At 44.9% G+C, this 20,166-nt stretch overlaps 1 protein-coding gene across 30 annotated transcripts in view; it reads right to left on the reverse strand.

Annotated features, from left to right (window-relative positions):
• The window catches only part of LOC137429699 (transcription factor 12-like), a 386,392-nt gene that overhangs the window by 191,312 nt on the left and 174,914 nt on the right, over positions 1–20,166 (reverse strand). For all 30 annotated transcript variants that reach the window (XM_078779753.1, XM_078779765.1, XM_078779766.1 and 27 more), the window contains one exon: positions 19,369–19,465. In XM_078779753.1, coding sequence (XP_078635879.1) covers positions 19,369–19,465 — 97 coding nt within the window. The remainder of the gene's footprint in view (positions 1–19,368; positions 19,466–20,166) is intronic.

Consider the following 20,166-nt stretch of genomic DNA (forward strand, 5'->3'; position numbering starts at 1 on the left):
TAAAGACCTGGAGGGAGGAGTGGGATTGAAGGGAGTGGGGGAGTTTGTTCCAGAGGCGGGAGAAAAGAGGAATGAAAGAGTGAAGGTGAGCAGAGAGCCTAGATTTTGGCAGTTTAAACATAAGAGGGTTGCAGGCAGATCTTGTGTGACCTGAAGGAATATAGGGGGGACAGAGCACAGAGAGAGCTGGGGGAGCAAGGCCTGAGAGGAGTCGGTAGAAGACAGAAAGACCACCAACCTGCCTGCGGTGAGTGAGTGAAAGGCCCTCGGAGTTAGCTTCATCGCAGGAGATTCCACAGATTCTGAAAGGGGGTTGGCCTTTTTTGGGCACCGTGGTCCCCTTTTTGAAGCAATGTTTCACGGCCGGATGCCCTTCCTGCCGCTAACCCTTTTAGTCGCCTCTTGCGACACACAGGGAACAAGCGTTACGCCTAGGTCCCCCGTCGGTGAAGTGATGTGAGTTGACAAAGTGGAAGACGCAAGGCGGCCATCTTGGATTTTGATGTGGCGACCCAATTTTCAATAGCGTTCTCCCTTATGCGTAGATACACCCACACACCAGATTAGAAGTTAGTAGTTCGTTTATTTTTGAAGATAATTCGCTCACAAGGTTCAGACATATATATGGTGGCGGCCATCTTGGATTTTGACGTGGCGACCCAATTTTCAATAGCGTTCTTCCTTATGCCTCGATACACCCACACACCAAATTAGAAGTTGGGACTTCGCTTATTTTTCAAGATATTCCGCTCACAAGGTTCAGACATACATGGCGGTGGCCATCTTGGATTTTGACCTATCCCACACACCAAATTAGAATTCGGTCCTTCGCTTACGCACGCCCGCACACACAGACGGACGGACGCACACATGCACGGACGGACGGACGCACACACGGACGGAGGGGAAAACCATAGTCCCCCTTTCGCTCCGCGGTGCGACGGGGGACAATTACCAGGGAACTGGTACTCATTTTGCCAACCTCGGAATGATGATAGGCTGAGTCAACTCCCCTGGCATTAATTCAGCGATCGACCGGGATTCGAACCCAGGATCCTAGGATCCCAACCCGGCACCCTAACCGCTAAGCCAACACCAGGCTAAACTCAATACTGTACACTAGCCGAAACCCGTGGAACATCCACGGAAGGGAGGATGTGGTGTATGGATAGAGTGTACCATTATGGATGGCACAGGGGATTTGCTTGTCTGAGTAAGAGTTAGGAAGAAAGATGAGAATGAAGAGTGCGTATATGAACAACGATCGCCGACACCGGCACAAAGGCATGCTCTGGATTGTCGACTCAGCGGATGGCTTGCTTCGCCTTCGCCCAGCAGACGCCAATACGATGGCGTCGTAAGATGGCGTCGTATCGGCAGTTAATCGGATGCTTTTGGCCCCCAACGTCGGCTAATTCAGATTTTTCGAGTATGGCTTTACGTGATAAACAAAGAGCGCGGTTCGTAGATCGTAAATCCATTAGTGCCGTGGGCATCGGGTCACTGGGTGCGGCGTAAAAGGGATAACAAAGTCGAGTCCTAATGCTATTATTATATAGACTAGCCGAAACCCGTGGAACATCCACGGAAGGGAGGATGTGGTGTATGGATAGAGTGTACCATTATGGATGGCATAGGGGATTTGCTTGTCTGAGTAAGAGTTAGGAAGAAAGATGAGAATGAAGAGTGCGTATATGAACAACGATCGCCGACACCGGCACAAATGCATGCTCTGGATTGTCCACTTAGTGGACGGCTTGCTTTCGCATTCGCCTGTCCAATCAGCGGACGGCTTGCTTCGCCTTCGCTCAGCAGACGCCAATACGATGGCGTCGTAAGATGGCGTCGAATCGGCAGTTAATCGGATGCTTTTGGGCCCCAACGTCGGCTAATTCAGATTTTTCGAGTATGGCTGTACGTGATAAACAAAGAGTGCGGTTTGTAGATCGTAAATCCATTAGTGCCGTGGGCATCGGGTCACTGGGTGCGGCGTAAAAGGGATAACAAAGTCGAGTCCTTACGCTATTATTATATAGAATTGATCATTATTGCACAATAAACAAGACAAAGACCTAGATATGGATCTCTTTAAAATTCCATATGTACTTGTTACCAGGGGAATAACATCACAGGTAGAATGAGTTCAATTCTTTAATTGAGCTGCTGGTCTCTCACCAAACAGAGGAGGTGATAGAATCTGATGCTGGAAGATGAGCCAAATCGGTTAGTGGTGACACCAGTCTGGGGGGCATCAACAAACATGTACAGCACCAGCCAACTATCTTTGCAAAGCAAATTCAATTCGCAGGGATACTAATCACAAATACACCAGTATAAAAGCAGGTATTAGGGATCTCTATGACGATTGATGCCCGGGACAATGGGGAAGAGACCTTCCTTGTGTCCAGACTATATGTAGCTGATGACGCAGTCACTTCAAACCCAAGGAGAAGATCTGTAGCTAATGGGAGTTGAGCAATATGGCCAAGGTTTAGTCGAGGTAATGAACCACGTTTCACAAGTTGGAATGTCAGAAAATAGCAACAGACTCGGATCATTACAAATATGACAAAGAGATGGATATTTGGATATGGCCATGTCACATCCTCGGTTAACTCATCATCAACCCTCATGGAAATGCGCAGCAGTGAGAACCATACAGTAGAGATGGTAGCATTACTGCGCAGCAGATGCCAATCTTTGTCGAATTCAAAATGCCTCTTTGGCTCCAGGCATGTTTCCACCATAAGTCGAAGACCTTAAAGCCTTTGAATGTCACCTTGTATGGTTCGATTTGTAGTTCCATTTTGGTCATCAGAGAGCTTAATAAATTGGCCATTAAAATAACTTTACAATTACTCTAATTTATCCACAATGGCTCAGCGGAATTTCTTTCTTTTTTTCAATAAATGGAAATCTGCATGTGCCAACGTTCGTTATATCGAGTTGAATTCCTTCGGGGTTTTTTTCGTTTTCTTTACAGAAGTGAGTCTCATGGAAGGGCAAGGTATAACTGACCATGTGGCAAACACCGAAGAAATGAACAAACAGGAAACGAGGATAGGGAGGAGTGGAGTGAGTGGAGGAGTAAACCCTGAAACTAGCAAGTTCGGTGGTTGAGCTAGGAAAGATTATTGGGGTCAATAAAGATCATGGGTCAGAATTGGGTATGACAAGAGATGGTGGAGCACTGCTTGCTTGAAGTCTTGAAGGGAAGAGTCTCTGTCTTGAGACAGAATAGCCTATGTAAGATGGTTCCATACATGGGAGAAGCAAGGAATAAAGTGGCTCATTAAAAAAACTCATTATTATGAGGTTCCTTATAATGGGAGTTTACTAACTTCCAATCTCACCCCTCCTGTGCCTCCCTCTTCAGCATCCATCCACTTTATGTCCCCTCATTTTGCATCACCCTCACCCCACCCCTCAAGACTTCCCCCTCAACACAGCCCTTCAGTTTCCTCTTGTCCCATCCCTCCCAGCCGCTCCCTCACCCCATTGTCCTGCACCCTCCCATCCCCCCTCCACCCATCCCGCACCATCCAAGGCTCCACCCCACCCCCATCCCATTCCCTATCAGTCTTTCCTCAATCCCATACCTTCCAAAGCCTCTTCCCCTTTCCCTAACTGTTTGGACCTGAAACATCCGAGGCCTCCACTGCAACCTGACAGATCTCTCAATCCAGGCTGCTGCTGATAAACTAGGTCTCATCTGTTTAACAGAATCCTTCCTCCCACAGGACATCCCTGACCTTTAGTGTCTCTTTCTGGCTATTGTGTCCTCCGATTTGATAGGCTTGAACCCTGACATGGTGGCGGAGTTGAACTGTACATCAATAACCCAATGTATCACTGTCCGTGTAATTCTCTCACACCTCCCAAACTGCAGGAGTACTCTTCTGTGACGAGCCCTCTGCTCTCACCTGTTGTTGTCAGTGTGTTGTTCCATCCTCCAAACAGTGACGACTCCATCTACATCTCTGTCAGTAAACATTGACTAACTTTTAACCAGTCATCCCAACTCTCTCTTCCTCATACATGGTGATTTAAATTGTGACCATGCAACTTGGCTGGGTGTTGGTACCTCTCTCACCAGGCATGGAATTTCATTCAGCAAAGGACTTCTTTGACTCCATGGGACTGACTCGATCTGTAACCTTTCTAACCTGAATTTCTCCCAATGGCAAATCCTCCCTTCTGGATTTGGTGATGACAAATTTCCCTGAAAATGTCTCCTGCTCTTCCTCTGCTCCAACTGGTTTGTCTGATCATATGCTTGTGAGAATCAACATATCTCTGGCTATTCTCAGAGAGCCGCCTCAGCACTGGCGGGTCCCACAGCTCACTCAAGCAGATTGGCAGGGACTGCAAGCAGCCATCTCAATTCAGGACTGGTCTGCTAAATATACCTTCCCTGATACAAATTCAGCCTGGGACAGTATAGTTAAATGGGGCTAACAGGATGGCCTAGAGGACACTTGCCTTTAAGCTGTCTAGCCTGGGTTTGAATCTCCACCCAGGTTAAAACTGTCATCTTAGTGTTTCACAGGTAATGTGATTTGTCAATCAATGTGTGTGCCGTACATCGGATGGACGTTAAACTGCGCGTCCCCTCTGCTGGCATTAGTTGGTGGACTTTATATATCTCACAGTGTCCTTTGCGAAGAGTAGGCGAGCTATCGTCGGCACCATGGCAAAATTACAAATTCCTGCCCTAACATTAGTCGAGCGACAGGCCGAGCCAGCCAGTTCATGAAAGAGTTGGGGCAAAAAAATTCTCTGGCCAACCCCACAAGAACATGGGAATAATTGTGGCCAATTGTGTACAACACATCACTTCAAATAATCCAGTAGTGGAATCACATAACGAGTCAAAATAACTTAGGGTGTGCCATATAGGATTGACAAGTGAGAACTCTTCTTCACCTTTCGTGAGTCTATTATTCAAGGGCTGTGTTTTGTATGACGACGACACAAATGGTGCACACGGTCAAAATAAAAAGGGAAACGTGAAAATTATCTCAAATGATGTGTAAAATCAGCAAACGATATGTTAAGGTAAAACTAGAGCTTCCAGAGAAGCAGAACTCAACTGAACAGACTGGACAACTTTAAAGTAGGTCAGTTATCTGATCAAAATCCAGAAATATTTGTGGACGTTAGTCTTTTTTTTTTCCTTTTTTTTTTGTATACTGAATCGAGGCGCGTGAAAGAGCTAACATTTACTTCACAAACAAATCAACCAGACAAACAAAATATATAAAAAGAGGGACCGGAAAACAAGATGGGGAGAGAAGGGGAAGCACACAAACACAACATTTGAGAGCAGGGAGATGTGTGGAAGGGAGAGGGCTTGGGGGGAGGAGGCATGGGAAGGGGGGGGGGGTGGAGGGAGAAGTATAAAACACAAGGACACCAAGGACTTCCACGACAGAAGTTGGTATTTCAAAAAAGTGGAATTGGGGTGAAATTAGCGGGGGTAGAAAAGATCAAGGTTTTGGATGGGGGAAGATAAGAGATGGTGGTGAACAGCTGTTTTAAAGACCTGGAGGGTGGAGTGGGATTGAAGAGAGTGAGGGAGTTTGTTCCAGAGGCGGGAGAAAAGAGGAATGAAGGAGTGAAGGTGAGCAGAGAGTCTTGATTTTGGCAGTTTGACCATAAGAGGGTTGCAGGCAGATCTTGTGCGACCTGTAGGAATATTTGCGGGACAGAGCCCAGAGAGAGCTGGGGGGGCAGGGCCAGAGAGGAGTCGGTAGAAGACGGAAAGACCACCAACCTGCCTGCGGTGAGTGAGTGAGAGGCCCTTGGAGTTAGCTTCATCGCGGGAGATTCCAATGATTCTGAATGCTTTGGTTTCAACAGCGTGAAGACGAGCTAGGTGTGAGGCAGGAGCACCAGCCCAGAGGGGAGAGCAGTATTCCATTGAGCTGTGGATGAAAGCCTTGTATGTGGTGAGGAGCTCAGGTGTGCCAAGGAAGGACTTCGCACGACGGAGGATGCCCAGTCGGCGACTGGCTTTGGAGGCCAGATTTGAAATGTGGTTTTCCCAGGAAAGATCATGGCAGATAGTGAGACCCAAAAGCTTGAGTGACAGAACTTCCTGGAGAGGATTATTCAGAAAGTGGATGGGAGGGTTGTCCAGTCGGTCTTTTCGGAGAGACATCGTAAGAGTGTGAGATTTGTCAGGATTGAAAGACATGTTCCACTTGTTTGCCCAGTCTGTGATTTTGTCCAGGTCTGCAGAGAGTGAGGAGGCAGCAGACTGCCGATCTGAGGGATGAAGAATGGAGCGACAGAGAGTAGAGTCATCAGCAAAGAGATACAGAGGATTTTCAAGAGAGTCAGAGAGATCATTGATGAAGACCAGAAAAAGCACAGGGCCCAGAACACTGCCTTGTGGAACTCCAGCCTGAACAGGAAGAGGAGATGAGAGAAACCCATTCAGGGCCACACGTTGACTACGACTAGAGAGGAAGTCCGCCAGCCATGCGTGGAGATTTCCATGGATACCAAAAGATGAGAGTTTGGTGAGCAGAGCGGGGTGCCAGACCGTATCGAAGGCACGTGATATGTCAAGGGAGACTGCTCTAATTTCCTGTTTGGCATTGAGGACCTCCATCCATTGTTGAGAAAGCAGAAGCAGCATGTCCAGAGCAGAGTGACCAGGTCTGAAACCAAATTGATGATCAGAGATCAAGCCATTGGAGAAGAGGAAGTTTTGTTTTGGAGCTGAAAACAATATGGCGGCCTATGGCGGCCATTTTGTGATGGATCGGGTTGGAATGCAATAGCAACCTACCTTGTGTGGTAAGGGTTAAAAATTCTAAGTTTGATCAAAATCTGTTAATATTTGTGGACGCTAGAGTGTTAACGTCGTTTTCATGACCAAAAACAAAATTGTCGCCTAAGTCCGCCATTTTTCAACCGATCGGGCTGAAATGTAATACCAACCTGTTCCTTGGGGTAAGGATGCTGCATGTCAAGTTTGATCAGAATCGGTTGTTATTTGTGGATACTGGAGTGTTAACGTCGAAAAGTTAACGGACGACAGACGACAGACGACGACGACGACGGATGAACTCAACTGGACTGAGTTAAAAACAACAAAAGAAAATTACTATAATTGTATTTTAATCTGCAGCCAAAAGGACAAACCATACAGCCTCAAGCGCCCAAACCCTAACTCCCCCATCCCAAACATCCTTACCCAGAACATGGAGAAACAGGACACGAAGCACAGTTTATGCATGCCATTATGCACCGAAATAAACTCCCTGAAGAAACAACCCTCCAATGGAGACCTTTTGCATTCATGACCACAGGGAAGTTTGTGAACCTGATCTTTGATGGCTGTCCCTTAGTGGCATGGCACCAGGCAGCAAAAGAGGTAGATCAACCGTTCCTGAAAAATGACCGAGAATCCGCTGCAATGTCAAGTGCCATATTTGCCCTTTTACACACAATGCTCCTCTCTTCCTACAAACAACAAGCAACGAGTACATATCGAATATATAGTTAAATTTATGATTTTCTTTGCGTACAAGCCTACCCAAGATTGCATTACGCTGTTGCAGTCAGGAAACAAGGCAGCTCTTCTTGCAACCGACAAAGAGCAACGAAGAGAGCAGTGCGACAAAATCAACTGCTTTCTAAAATGGAATGATGAAATTTAAACCAAAATGAAAAAATTACTTTTACTATCGTGATCATATTACAACACATCAGGGGCGAAGTCACAGGGGAAAAAAAAGTACAATGACAATGCAAATGAAGGACAAACATTTGAAGGCGTACAAATTGAAGCCATGCCGGATAAGATGTTGAACATTAAATTTAGTCGCTCATGCCATTTGCCATCAATGCCGTTCATTCCCTTCTCTGCCGCCACATTTCCTCTTACACAGCGCCTCTCTAGCCGGAGGCAAAACGCTGCACGGCACAGGGCCTGTGGAGTGCGTTTCCCAGTGGAACATCAATTAGGCAGTCGTGGGTAAGCCATCTAAATAAACAGAGCACTCCCTAGCCGCTGTCACTGCCTGCATGTTTGGGCAACGTGTGACATTGAAAAACGAGTGCGTTCAGCAGATCCTCCCCCATTACACCCACACCTTTAGCCCCCCCTGAACTCCTCCATTAATGTAATGGATGCCAAATCCACATTTTCTCAACCTCCCAATCTCACCATTCGACGCAAGCCTTTTGCACATGCCCTCTGAGATGTTAGTTTGGAACCAGCAGTCGTGTATAGCTCACATCAGACTCTAAAAGCCACTTGTTCAAAGCAGGCCGTATGCCAAATGATAAAATAGTTTCGAAATTAGCCCACAGTGCCTATTTTGCTGATGTTATCAACGGGAATGTATAAAGGCCCAAATTATGGTGTCTACAAACTGCAAACTGTGGCAATTAAGCAGAATGGTTGACAGCTCAAAGGATCCACTTCTTTACATAGTCCTGAGTATCCACAGTTTGCCAGGAGTTTGTCTGTTATTGTTTTCATATGAACCCCTGGCTCATGATGCAGGTAACCCTGGTTCAAATCCCATATACCAGGTATGTTTGCCCATTTTTCTGCTAATGCCCTTGTAATTCATGTAAAAGTACATTGATGTCTCTTAATGTCATTTATTTGCAAGCTTCTCCACAAGCCATCATCATCATAAATGTGGCACACTCTTTGCAGAGCGTCAGTGCTGCCAAAGTAGTTCCTGGGCAAGGGTTAAGATTAGGGTTATGGTTATGCTGGGTAGTATGCTATTGTCTTCACAGCAGTCAGTCAGATAAATAATTTGTAATTCAACCAGGGTGCTGGTGATAGTTCACCTACTCTTCTTAAAGGAAAGTGGGATCTTTAACATCCAGCAGCACATGCTTGCAACATAGGACACCAGGTTTAGCATCCATCCAAACCTCCCTGAGAAACACCAGCGTGACAGTTTTTATAGCTAGGTTGAGATGCAAGCCCAGGCTTTGCATACATCTAAGCTATCCTGCCAGCTCACATGAACATTACATCAGTGTTAACAAAGACCTGATACTCTCGGTCCCCCGACTTTTGGGTTGTATGAGGAATAGATCTGTGTAATATGAAAGCTAAATCTTGAACCGTTTTTTAAATATTGCATACACAAGCCAAGATACTCAGATGGTTGCCATGGCAACAAAATTCAGCCAATCACAGCTGTGATCTAATCAGGTTGAGATAATGTCATGTGGAATAAATATCTGCAATATGAAAGCTAAATGTTCAACGTTTTTGAAATATCGCATACAAAAAAGTACATGGACGGATGTTCAATCGGGTGAATGGTTGGAGCTCATTTTAATGTCCCCGTCTCCGATCTTATCAGATAGGGGTGGGGTTGGAGACAAAACATATCAATGAGAACAATTTTGCAAAGGCAAAACTGAACTTTCCTGGGCCACCATTAACTTAAGTTCTTTCATCAGCACAGATAAGTGAAGTGTGGAGGGGAAAAAACAACAATAATATTGCACCAGCTTGATTATTTTTTGGCATTTCTTGCAATTTTGAAAAGATTATTATGTATAAGCAAAAGTATCCATCAACAGTGACAGGAAAAGTTCAAGTTAATCGATCAATTTAAATTATTTGATGGACTTTTAAAAAGGTTAATTGTGTTAGCACTCTTGGTTTAACTCAGAACCAAAGTTCTGAGCTACTTATACGGCCCACCGTGTGGTGCAACATCATCATCAACATCAGGCGGCGGGAGTTGAATTTGTCTGAAAAGAGGGCAAAAATATAGATATTTTAAATTGTGTGTTACTCCATGAAGATCTGTATTAAATATACTTTAATCCAGATGCTAAATTTGATTTTAAAGATAACTGGAAGGGACAATAAAGTGACTGATGATATTGCATCAAGAAAAGTGAAATGTAGATGCGAAATAACCAAATCAGCAGATTTTCAAACATAGCGCAGGAAGCGGCCGCCGTAAACGGGAGACAGACAAATGTACAGATATCACGGTCCGCAATATATACAAGATGTACGGCTACAAAATGATTGTTACGGGGTTATTTCTCTTTTCTTAAGGACGATTGAATGTGTGCATTTATAAAACAGTCCGATAAATATTTTAAACAATTTAATGAAAGATGTTTTAATTCTTTATCGTTGAAATAAGTCAATATATAGGCCACAGACATTAAATAATTTGCATAGCAACCACCTTCCAACTGACGTGAGGGTGCAGAAACATGATTTGGTGAAATTATATATTCCTGGTAATCCAGATGACCATAAATTTATCACTGGCCCAGATTTTTTATTTTATAATTTCCTGATTTTGGTGGTTTCTAGAAGTTTTCATACACTTGTGTGTCGGCCTCAGAAGCTTCTGGGTTATTACTTATAAGTACCTCACTGGTTTCACTGGGGGTGACTATACGTTTGCCCTCCATCTGTCCGTCCCTCCGTCCCACCTGTGGTTTTTCACACTTTTTTCCCCATACCCTTTAACATATTCAACTGAAACTTGCTACTTGGCTTTGTTATGATAAGTTCCAGAACAATTTCGAGTTTCAGGAAGTTTGTCAATTTTTCAGAGTTATGCCCTTTTTGGACTTTGAAATACATGTCCCATACCGATGCAATATTTTCTAAGCAATTCTCGCTATTGTTCCAATTACTTTTGTTTCTCCATTGCAGGGACATGCGATTGTTGCATGGCATTGATTGTTGTTCACAAATTGAGGTGTTGTAAATTAGGACTGGGTGTGAAACCAGTAATAGTCTGCAAGGATGGTACAGTCATGCCCAAAAATATTGGCACCCTTGCACTTTTTTCAAATAATGCCCCATTTCTTCCAGAAAACTGTTGAAATAAAAAAATATTTTGGTATCCACAGATGTATTTCTTTGGTTTACAGTGGAACAAAACAGTGGTTTTTCGCTCTTTCACGAGCCTCGATCTTGTATACAAAAAAAAAAAAAAAAAAAAGCTGAAAAAAAATCACCAAATCTTAGATCATTCCACACAGAAATCCTAAAATGGCCCAGACAATATTATTGGCACCTTTTAAAAGTTGTTAGAAATAATTAGATTTCAAGCAAGTGATTCTCCTTGACTTTGGAATTTAACTCACCTATGGTGACTTGCAGGTGCCTGCAATATAAAAATCACTCATTCAACCAGTTTGAATAGAGAAAAGGACTCATTCTGCTGTTTTGTGTCATTGTGTATACCGCAATGAGCATGGAGAAAAGAAAGGAAACCATAGAATTGTCTGAGAAGGTCCGACATGCCAAGCATGGACAATCTCAAGGCTGAAAGTCCATCTCCAGAGACCTTGATGTTCCTGTGTCCACCGTTCGCAATGTTATCAGGACGTTTAAGGCCCATGGCACTGCAGCCAACTACCCTGGACGTGACCGCAAGAGAAGACTTGATCAAAGATTGCAGCGAAGGATTGTTTCAATGGTGGAGAAAGCACCTCAATCAACTGCCAAACAGATTCAAGCTGACCTTCAGACACAAGGTACGACAGTTTCAACTCGCACCATCCGTCGCCAACTCAATGAAAGGGGGTTCTATGGTAGGAGACCCAGGAGGACCCCACTGCTGAGAAAGCCCGACTGGAGTTCCAAAACACACCTGAACAAGCCAAAATCCTTCTGGGAGAATGTCCTGAAGACAGATGAGTCCAAATTAGAGCTTTTTGGTAAGGCACATCATCTCTATGTTTACAGAAAACAAAATGAAGTCTTCAAGGAAAAGAACACCTTCCCACAGTCAAACATGGAGGAGGTTCAGTGATGTTTTCAGGTTTCTGTGCTGCCCCTGGCACTGGGTGCCTTGAATGTGTGCATGGCATCATGAAATCAGGAGATTACCAAGGAATTTTGGAGCGCAATGTTCAACCCAGTGTCAGAAAGCTGGGTCTCCGTCGAAGGTCATGGGTATTGCAGCAGGACAATGACCCCAAACACACTTCAAAAAGCACCCAGGAATGGTTCAAGACAAAACGCTGGACTGTTCTGAAGTGCCTAGCAATGAGTCCAGATCTAAATCCCATTGAACACCTGTGGGGAGATCTGAAAACATCAGTTGGGAGAAGGCATCCTTCAAATCTGGGAGAACTGGAGCAGTTTGCACAAGAAGAGTGGGCCAAACTGCCAGTAGAGAGGTGGAGGAAGCTCATTCACGGCTATAGGAAGCGCTTGACTGCAGTTATTTTGTCCAAAGGCTGTGTGTGCTATGAAATATTAAGCCTCGGGTGTCAATAATTTTTTCAATGCCATTAATGTTACATCTTGTTAATGTAATATTAACAGTGAAATAAAAAATTGTGGAGACCAAATACTTTCGTCAATTTCAACTTATTTTTAGAGAAAATTGTGAATTATTTGAAAAATGTGGAAGGGTGCCAATATTTTTGGCCACGACTGTACACACTTAGCTTTGAGATCTCGAGCTTGAATTAAATTCTCAGCTTGACCATTGGTGCTTTGCATGCAGGGTGCTGCAACACAAGGTGTCCAGTCCACGTCAATGATGGTCAGTGGTTCCGAAGCAAAAAACGTTTGTCGTATGACCAATCATTTTGGCCCTGTGAGCTAGGATGTATGCGTTTTTATGTGACCTTGAGCCTTAGCCTCAGGTTGAACTATGCAGGTGCATTAGTTTGATGCATTTTGTTTATGGGGCTGAAGTACACGAGCTTAGCTTTGCTATAATGTTTGGGTGTTTTTACTTTTTTTTTCCAAAAAAGGTATCTCCCGACAAAGATGACAGCCAATAAATCAGAAATGCGTCTGTGTATCGATTTCCTTTGCGTTGGTAAGAAAAAGGGAGGAGAGGGCGGGGGGTGGGGCAGGGGGGGGGGGGGGGGAGCAAGGGGGGAAGCGATTGTAGAAGAAGAAACTTGGATTTCCCAAACGGCTTCCAAAGACTGTTAGCTGACCGACACTACATAGTTATGGGCCTTTCACAAACTACAACGAAGCGGGAGGTGCACTTTCATATCTTCTTTCCCAACTTCAGCCCAGAAACCTTGGTAACTTCGTCATGGAGGCCTAAGCAGAGTGGATGCGTATAAGGTGCCCCATGTTGGCCAGGACATTTGCAGCAAGTTCTGGTGAAGCACTTGGATTCGCAGTCGTCATTCCAGTTAAGAGGTGCTCTTTTGATTTTTGTTTTTAAGACCACGGAATTCACAGCAATCTAAACAAAAGAGAGCGATGCAATAAAACATTTCCCAGTACTGTTTTATTTTTCTTTTTGTATCAGTTTCCAATGCAAGCTCTGCGCATTAGACGTCAACAGGTTGAAATCTATACATTATTTGTGCTGTTAAATACTGGCATGAACCAATACAGTGTCACGTGGTTTGTGAATCCATAAAGGCCTGACACGCACAAGGATCTATTCCGAAAAAAGAAACCAACCTGATTATTGGCATAAGTGATAATCTTGAAAGACCAACATAAATTTGCAAACCAGTATTCAATTCTCTCTGTAAATCGTATGGCTCCATCTTTCCTGCTTTTTCAGTATGCCTTCTCTTTTTTGCTCTATGATCTTTCCACTCTGTCTCCATACATTCATTCCCATTCCCCTCATGGCCGTTGTGCGCTCAAATGAATCGAGACAGATTTACACAGCTCACAGGCCCCAAGTAAATAACAGCACTTCGCAATGACCTATGCACCAGCGCCATGCATCTGACAGCTCTGTGGATTGGTGCCAACGCAGCAGGCGTGAATGAGCGGTCGTCTTCATTAGACAAGCTTCAATGATGCCAACATGTGCAGCAACAGCAACAGCAAATAATGCAAAGAGCCATCGTGTAGGCCATCCCCAATTTGTGGACGAATGCCAATTTGCCTCCAACCACCAACAAAAACTGAAAGCCAGGCTACCTTGAGCATAATCTTGTGTTTAGTTCAAGGCTTGGGCTACCAACCACCTTGATAACTTTTCACATGTCCAATTCACAGCCTTGAACTAATGGCAAGAAAAGTCCGCAACCTACCACTGTACAGGATACTCTCGGAAACACATCACGCATCATAAAACAACGTAGTGATGGAAAAAATAGGAAATCATTTAGCGCAGTTCCATCTTCAAAATTAATCTTGCAAAAATAGGATTATCCGTGTGAGCCCGCGTGTGCATGCTGCGGAAAGCCGTTTTCGTTTCTGAATCGATCATTAGTGCTTTGTGAATCAAATTTCGCAAAGCTAAAAAAAAGCAAAAAAAAAAACAGTGCGAAAATGTTTCTTTCCGTCCCATAAACATTACCACAACCATGGCCGAGGTGCCAACGTCTCTGTTGGAAGTGGGAGGGAAAACCCATGAATGAGCAATTACTTTTTATGATAGTTGCTTAACCCGGCGGAAATCGATATACAAATTGCTTAGCCTTCGCCAACATTGGGCTCGTGCAAACAAAGTCGTGCTCGAAATCCCACCCAGGCCGCATTTGTGGGTTACTCTGGGTACACCCTGATGTTTGCAAACGCTATGTTATCTCTTTTCTGTTATCAAAAGTCCTGTGGGCCATGGAAAATGCCTCTGCCATATCAGGTAGATGATGCTGTATCAGATAGAGGGGACTAAGCAAACAGCTTGGCATTTCCAAGTTTATTAAGAAGTAAAAAGTGAATATAACAGTACAGTGTTCGCTAAAGCAAGATTCGTCATTTGGCCGCTGGAACTCTCTTCGACCAAACATATATGCACCTGCGTCACATGTGCACAAAAAAGTGCAAAATACGGATATTCAGGATCTTCTATACCTTATAGATAGCGCAATTACCTACGAGCCATATAGGTTTGATTCTCGACAGGCCTATAAACTATTGGATTGGTGCTTCGCAAGCAGGGGGTTGCATCACCTGATACCACGTGCAATGGCTGCCAATAATTTGTTACGGCCTGAAGCACACCAAAGCCAAACCTTCAATCACACCGGCTTTATTTATGGGTTATGGCACTCAAAATCTATTCCTACACATAAAGAAAAAGGAAAAAAGAATGGAGAAGAGAGGGAAAAACCAGAGTAGGCCAGCATGAGAGGGTAGGAGTAGGCAGGTCCAAGAGTAGGCCCCAATGCAGGCCCAGCAGTAGGCCACAGTGCAGGCACAGCGGTAGGCCCCAATGCAGGCCCAGCGGTAGGCCCCAATGCAGGCCCAGCAGTAGGCCCCACTGCAGGCCCAGCAGTAGGCCCCAATGCAGGCCCAGCGGTAGTCCCCAATGCAGGCCCAGTGGTAGGCCCCAATGCAGGCCCAGCAGTAGGCCCCAATGCAGGCCCAGCAGTAGGCAAGAGTTTAATCCAAGTCAACCGTCAGGGACAGATGTGGCCGCAGGGGTTGATCCGGCACAAGTCAACCTTCAGGTACAGAGGTGGCCGCAGGGGTTGATCCGGCACAAGTCAACCTTTAGGTACCGAGGTGGCCGCAGGGGGTGATCCGGCACAAGTCAACCTTCAGGAAGAGAGATTTCCGCTGAAAACTCTACCAGCACACGAAAAGGCACTCCGCCATGAGGCCTCTGCCAAAATGGCCACTCTCTCCTCAGAATCACCTTCCTGGCCCCTCGGACGGATGTTAAGCCGGGCATTCCATCTGCCGGCATTAGTTGCCAGACATTAAAGATCCCACAATGCCCCTTTGCAAAGAAGAGGTTTGCAAGCACCCTGGACAAATGCCAAATAACTGCCATCTTCAGTCAAAAGTCAGGCTCAGCCAGCCAGTTTAAGAAAGAATGGGCCAATATTCCCTCATGGTCGACCCCACAAAGAAGATGAAAAAATATGGGGTTAATTAAGAAATAATATAATTTTCTCTCTCCTATTGCATACAATTTCACTACTATTTGTAGCTGTGATGGAGGTGCTGGCTCAGAACGTAAAGGAGGGTTTACCGTGGGAGTTGTTGTATGCAGGCGATCTGGTGTTGATTGCGGAAAGTATGGATGGACTGAAGGAAAAGATGAACAAGTGGAAGGAATGTATGGAGACAAAAGGTCTGAAGGTGAATATCGGAAAGACGAAGGTAATGGCAAGTGGTAAAGCATGTGGTGAGGTGGAAAGAACTGGGAAGTGGCCATGTGCTGTGTGCAGGAAGGGTGTCGGAGTGAACTCCATTCAATGTACAATGTGCGCTGAGTGGGTTCATCAGAAAATGTAGTGGTCTGAGAGGGTCATTAACCAGTGTGGCAGCTACATTCAAATGTAAGGTGTGCACAGAGGGAGCTGCAGATGGAGGAAATGTTGAGTTGGATCTTGGAGACGGCGTGAAGCTGGAAGGTGTGAAAACATTTTGCTACCTCGGAGACGTGCTGAATGGAGAAGGTGGATCAGACTCGGCAACGGTTGCTAGAGTGAGATGTGCATGGAAAAAGTTTCGGGAACTGAGTGGCGTGCTGATGAGGAGGGGAGTGTCGTTGAAGCTGAAGGGAAAGGTGTATGCTGCATGTGTGAGAAGTGTTATGATTTATGGGAGCGAGACATGGGTAATGAACGTAGAGCAGCAACGAAGACTGGAAAGGGTGGAAATGCGAATGGTTCGGTGGATGTGTGGAGTATCGTTGAGAGAGAGGAAGACAAATGATGAATTGCGAAAGATGATGGGAATAGAGCCTGTGATTGGTGCTGTGAAGAGAAACAGGTTGAGATGGTTTGGTCATGTGTTGAGGAAGGATGAAAGTGACTGGTTGAGGAGAGTGATGGAAATGAATGTAGAAGGAAGTAGAGGACGGGGAAGACCGAGAAAGACTTGGCTAAAGATGGTGGAAGAAGAAATGCGGGCAAGGGGGTTAACAAGGGAAGATGCAGAAAATAGGGCAAAATGGAGAAGATTGTCATGGGGACCGCAAGGCTAACCCCCGCTCTAGCAGGGAAAATGGCCTTAAAATGCATGTTGTTGTTGTGTTTGTTTTATTGTATACAATTTAAACGAGCTGCAACACGCACGGAGTCATGACAACATGATTAGTGCCTCGAATGCCTTGTTGCCATACATCACCTCAACCATGTTAGAAAATCTATGTTCAAATTGATCCTGGTTCTCTCGAAATCCACTTTTTGAATGGACCTGAGGTGAGAGATATATGCTTCCGTTTCCATGCAACACAAGTTTGATGAATGTGGGCAGCTCTTCCACAGCAAGCCTTGTAGCAAAACCAAAAGGATGGATGCCCCTGCATGTTGTTGTTAAAACTGTGAAACTGTAAAACTGTAAAAACTGTAAACTGTAAAACTTGCTGTGCTCGTTAAAAAAATTTTTTTTTAATCGACAGGACAATATTGAAGCATGAAAAAAAGCAGAAGAGAAGAGATGTTGCAAAAGATTGAAATGATTAACGGCAAGAGATGATTGAGATTCAACCTCGGTAATGGCGCGTCGTTTCATGACGCCGATTTTAAACCTAAATTTGTGCATCAACTCGTCGTTTGGTTAGTCAGTGTTGTAACATGCCTTCGGTCATCTTGATTTGGGAAAGGATCCGATAATAATTGGGGGAAACCTCAATTGGCAGCCATTACACGTTGCCCATTAACCCCCATCTCCTATCTTGTCCATCCCATCTTGTCCATCCTCCCTCCAGGTTTTTAAAACGGCTGTCCACCACCATCTCTTATCTTCCCCCATCCAAAACCTTGATCTTTTCTACCCCCGTTAATTCACCCAAGATACACTTTTTTTGAAATGGCGACTTCTTTCCTGGAAGTCCTAGCAGTGTCCACATGTTTTTTTTAACTCTTCCACCCCCCTCACCCCCCCTAATGCCACCTCCCCCCAAGCCCTCTCACTCCCACAGATTTTCCGATGTCCCTGCTCTCCATCTTGTTCTCCCGCTCCCTTTATCATATGTTTTATGTTTTAGTTTGTCTTTTTTGTGATCAATGTTGTGATCAATCACAACATTGTTTCGACTCTCTGGAATCAATGGATCTCTGGATCAATGTTTCGACTCTCTGGAAAATCCTCTCTATCTCTTTGCTGATGACTCCACTATCTGCCGCTCCATTCCTCATCCCTCAGATCGGCAGTCTGCAGCCTCCTCACTCTCTGCAGACCTGGACAAAATCACAGACTGGTCAAACAAGTGGAACATGTCTTTCAATCCTGACAAATCTCACACTCTTACAATGTCTCTCCGAAAAGACCGACTGGACAACCCTCCCATCTACTTTCTCAACAATCCTCTCCAAGAAGTTCTGTCGCTCAAGCTTTTGGGTCTCACTATCTGCCATGATCTTTCTTGGCAAAACCACATTTCCAAGTTGGCCTCCAAAGCCAGTCGCCGACTGGGCATCCTCTGTCGTGCGAAGTCCTTCCTTGGCACACCTGAGCTCCTCACCACATACAAGGCTTTCATCCGCAGCTCAATGGAATACTGTTCCCCCCTCTGGGCTGGTGCTCCTGCCTCACACCTAGCCTGGCTTCACGCTATTGAAACCAAAGCTTTCAGAATCATTGGAATCTCCTGCGATGAAGTTAACTCCAAGGGCCTTTCACTCACTCACCGCAGGCAGGTTGGTGGTCTTTCCGTCTTCTACCGACTCCTCTCCGGCCTTGCTCCCCCAGCCCTGTCTGAGCTCTGTCCCCCAAATATTCCTTCAGGTCACACAAGATCTCCCTGCAACCCTCTTATGGTTAAAATGCCAAAATCAAGACTCTCTGCTCACCTTCACTCTTTCATTCCCCTTTTCTCCCATCTCTGGAACAAACTCCCCCACTCCCTTCAATCCCACTTCTCCCTCCAGGTCTTTAAAACAGCTGTTCACCACCATCTCTTATCTTCCCCCATCCAAAACCTTGATCTTTTCTACCCCCGCTAATTCACCCCAGATCCTTTTTTTTTTCTTCTTTTTTTTTTGAAATTCGAACTTCTTTCCTGGAAGTCCTTGCAGTGTTCATATGTTTTATACCTCTCCCACCTCCCCCCAAGCCTTCCCCCTCCCACATTTCTCCCGATGTCCCTGCTCTCAAATGTTGTGTTTGTGTCCTTCCCCCTCTCTCCCCATCTTGTCTACCGCTCCCCTTATTTTTTGTGTTTTATGTGTCGGTTTGACTTTTTGTGTGATTAATGTTAGCTCTTTCACGAGCCTCCATCTTGTATACAAAAAAAAAAAAAAAAACCCCGACGCAATATCAGGGACAGCAGGGTTTTCCTGCCATGACCCGGTGATTGCATCTCGTCCATAAGAAAAGTGTATATGACAGCAGAGCAAAAATAGTGCATAAATATTATTGAGCCACCCTTTGGAACAAGTAAGTGTTTAACAAGATGAAGTTAAATATTACATTCATATAATATAAACACAAGATACCACATTCATAAAACAACAACAAAGTTTTCCAAAACTGCCATAATAAGGCTGGCTTACCCAAGAGTGGTGGGGTGACGAGCTGCGAACTTGGCACTGTATCTTGGCTCGGATGCCCTCTCTCCGTCACGCGATTTTCAAATGTGTCAGGAAAGGCCTGGATACATAGACAGAAGTCTTCAACAAACAACACATCAATTAATCTATTGTGTGTAACACATAATTAAGGAAGTTAGGATCGTCCACCAATCCACCAAAATAAGCCAAAGCTAACCAGACGAAGTATTCAAAATAAGAAACCACATTGCATGCTTAAGCAGTATTTCGTCCAAATACCACGTACTTCCTCTGGCCTGTGAGGAACCATGACGTGATTCTACTTGTATTCCTGTTTTTGTTTTGTTCTTCACAAGAGCGAGGCTCATGGAAGAGCAAAGCAGAATTGACAGTGGGACAAACATCAAGGGAATGAAAGGACAGAAAGAGGATAGTGAGGAAACCTTGAAACTAACAATCAGGATGGTTGGGGGTTAGGAAAGGTTAATGGTGGTAATAAAGATCGTTAGTCAGAATTGGGGGATGACAAGAGATGGCTTGCTTGAAACCTTGGAGGAAAGAGTGTGAAAGAACAGCCTCTGGAAGATGGTTCCATAGACGGGAGAAGCGAGGAATTAAATAATTGAGGTGTGCAGGCAGCATAGAATTTAGAGGTTTAACCAGGAGAGGGTTACTGGAAGAACGCGTGCATCCTGGAGTAGATAGGTAGGGTCGAAGGACTGAGAGAGAACAGAGGGAGCAATATTGGAGAAGAGGTAGTAAAAAAAATAAAGACAAACCACCGACCTGCCTGCGATGTGA

The sequence above is a fragment of the Myxine glutinosa genome, chromosome 6 (genome assembly GCF_964187855.1).
Source record: "Myxine glutinosa chromosome 6, kmMyxGlut1.1, whole genome shotgun sequence".
NCBI classification, from domain to species: Eukaryota; Metazoa; Chordata; class Myxini; order Myxiniformes; family Myxinidae; genus Myxine; species Myxine glutinosa.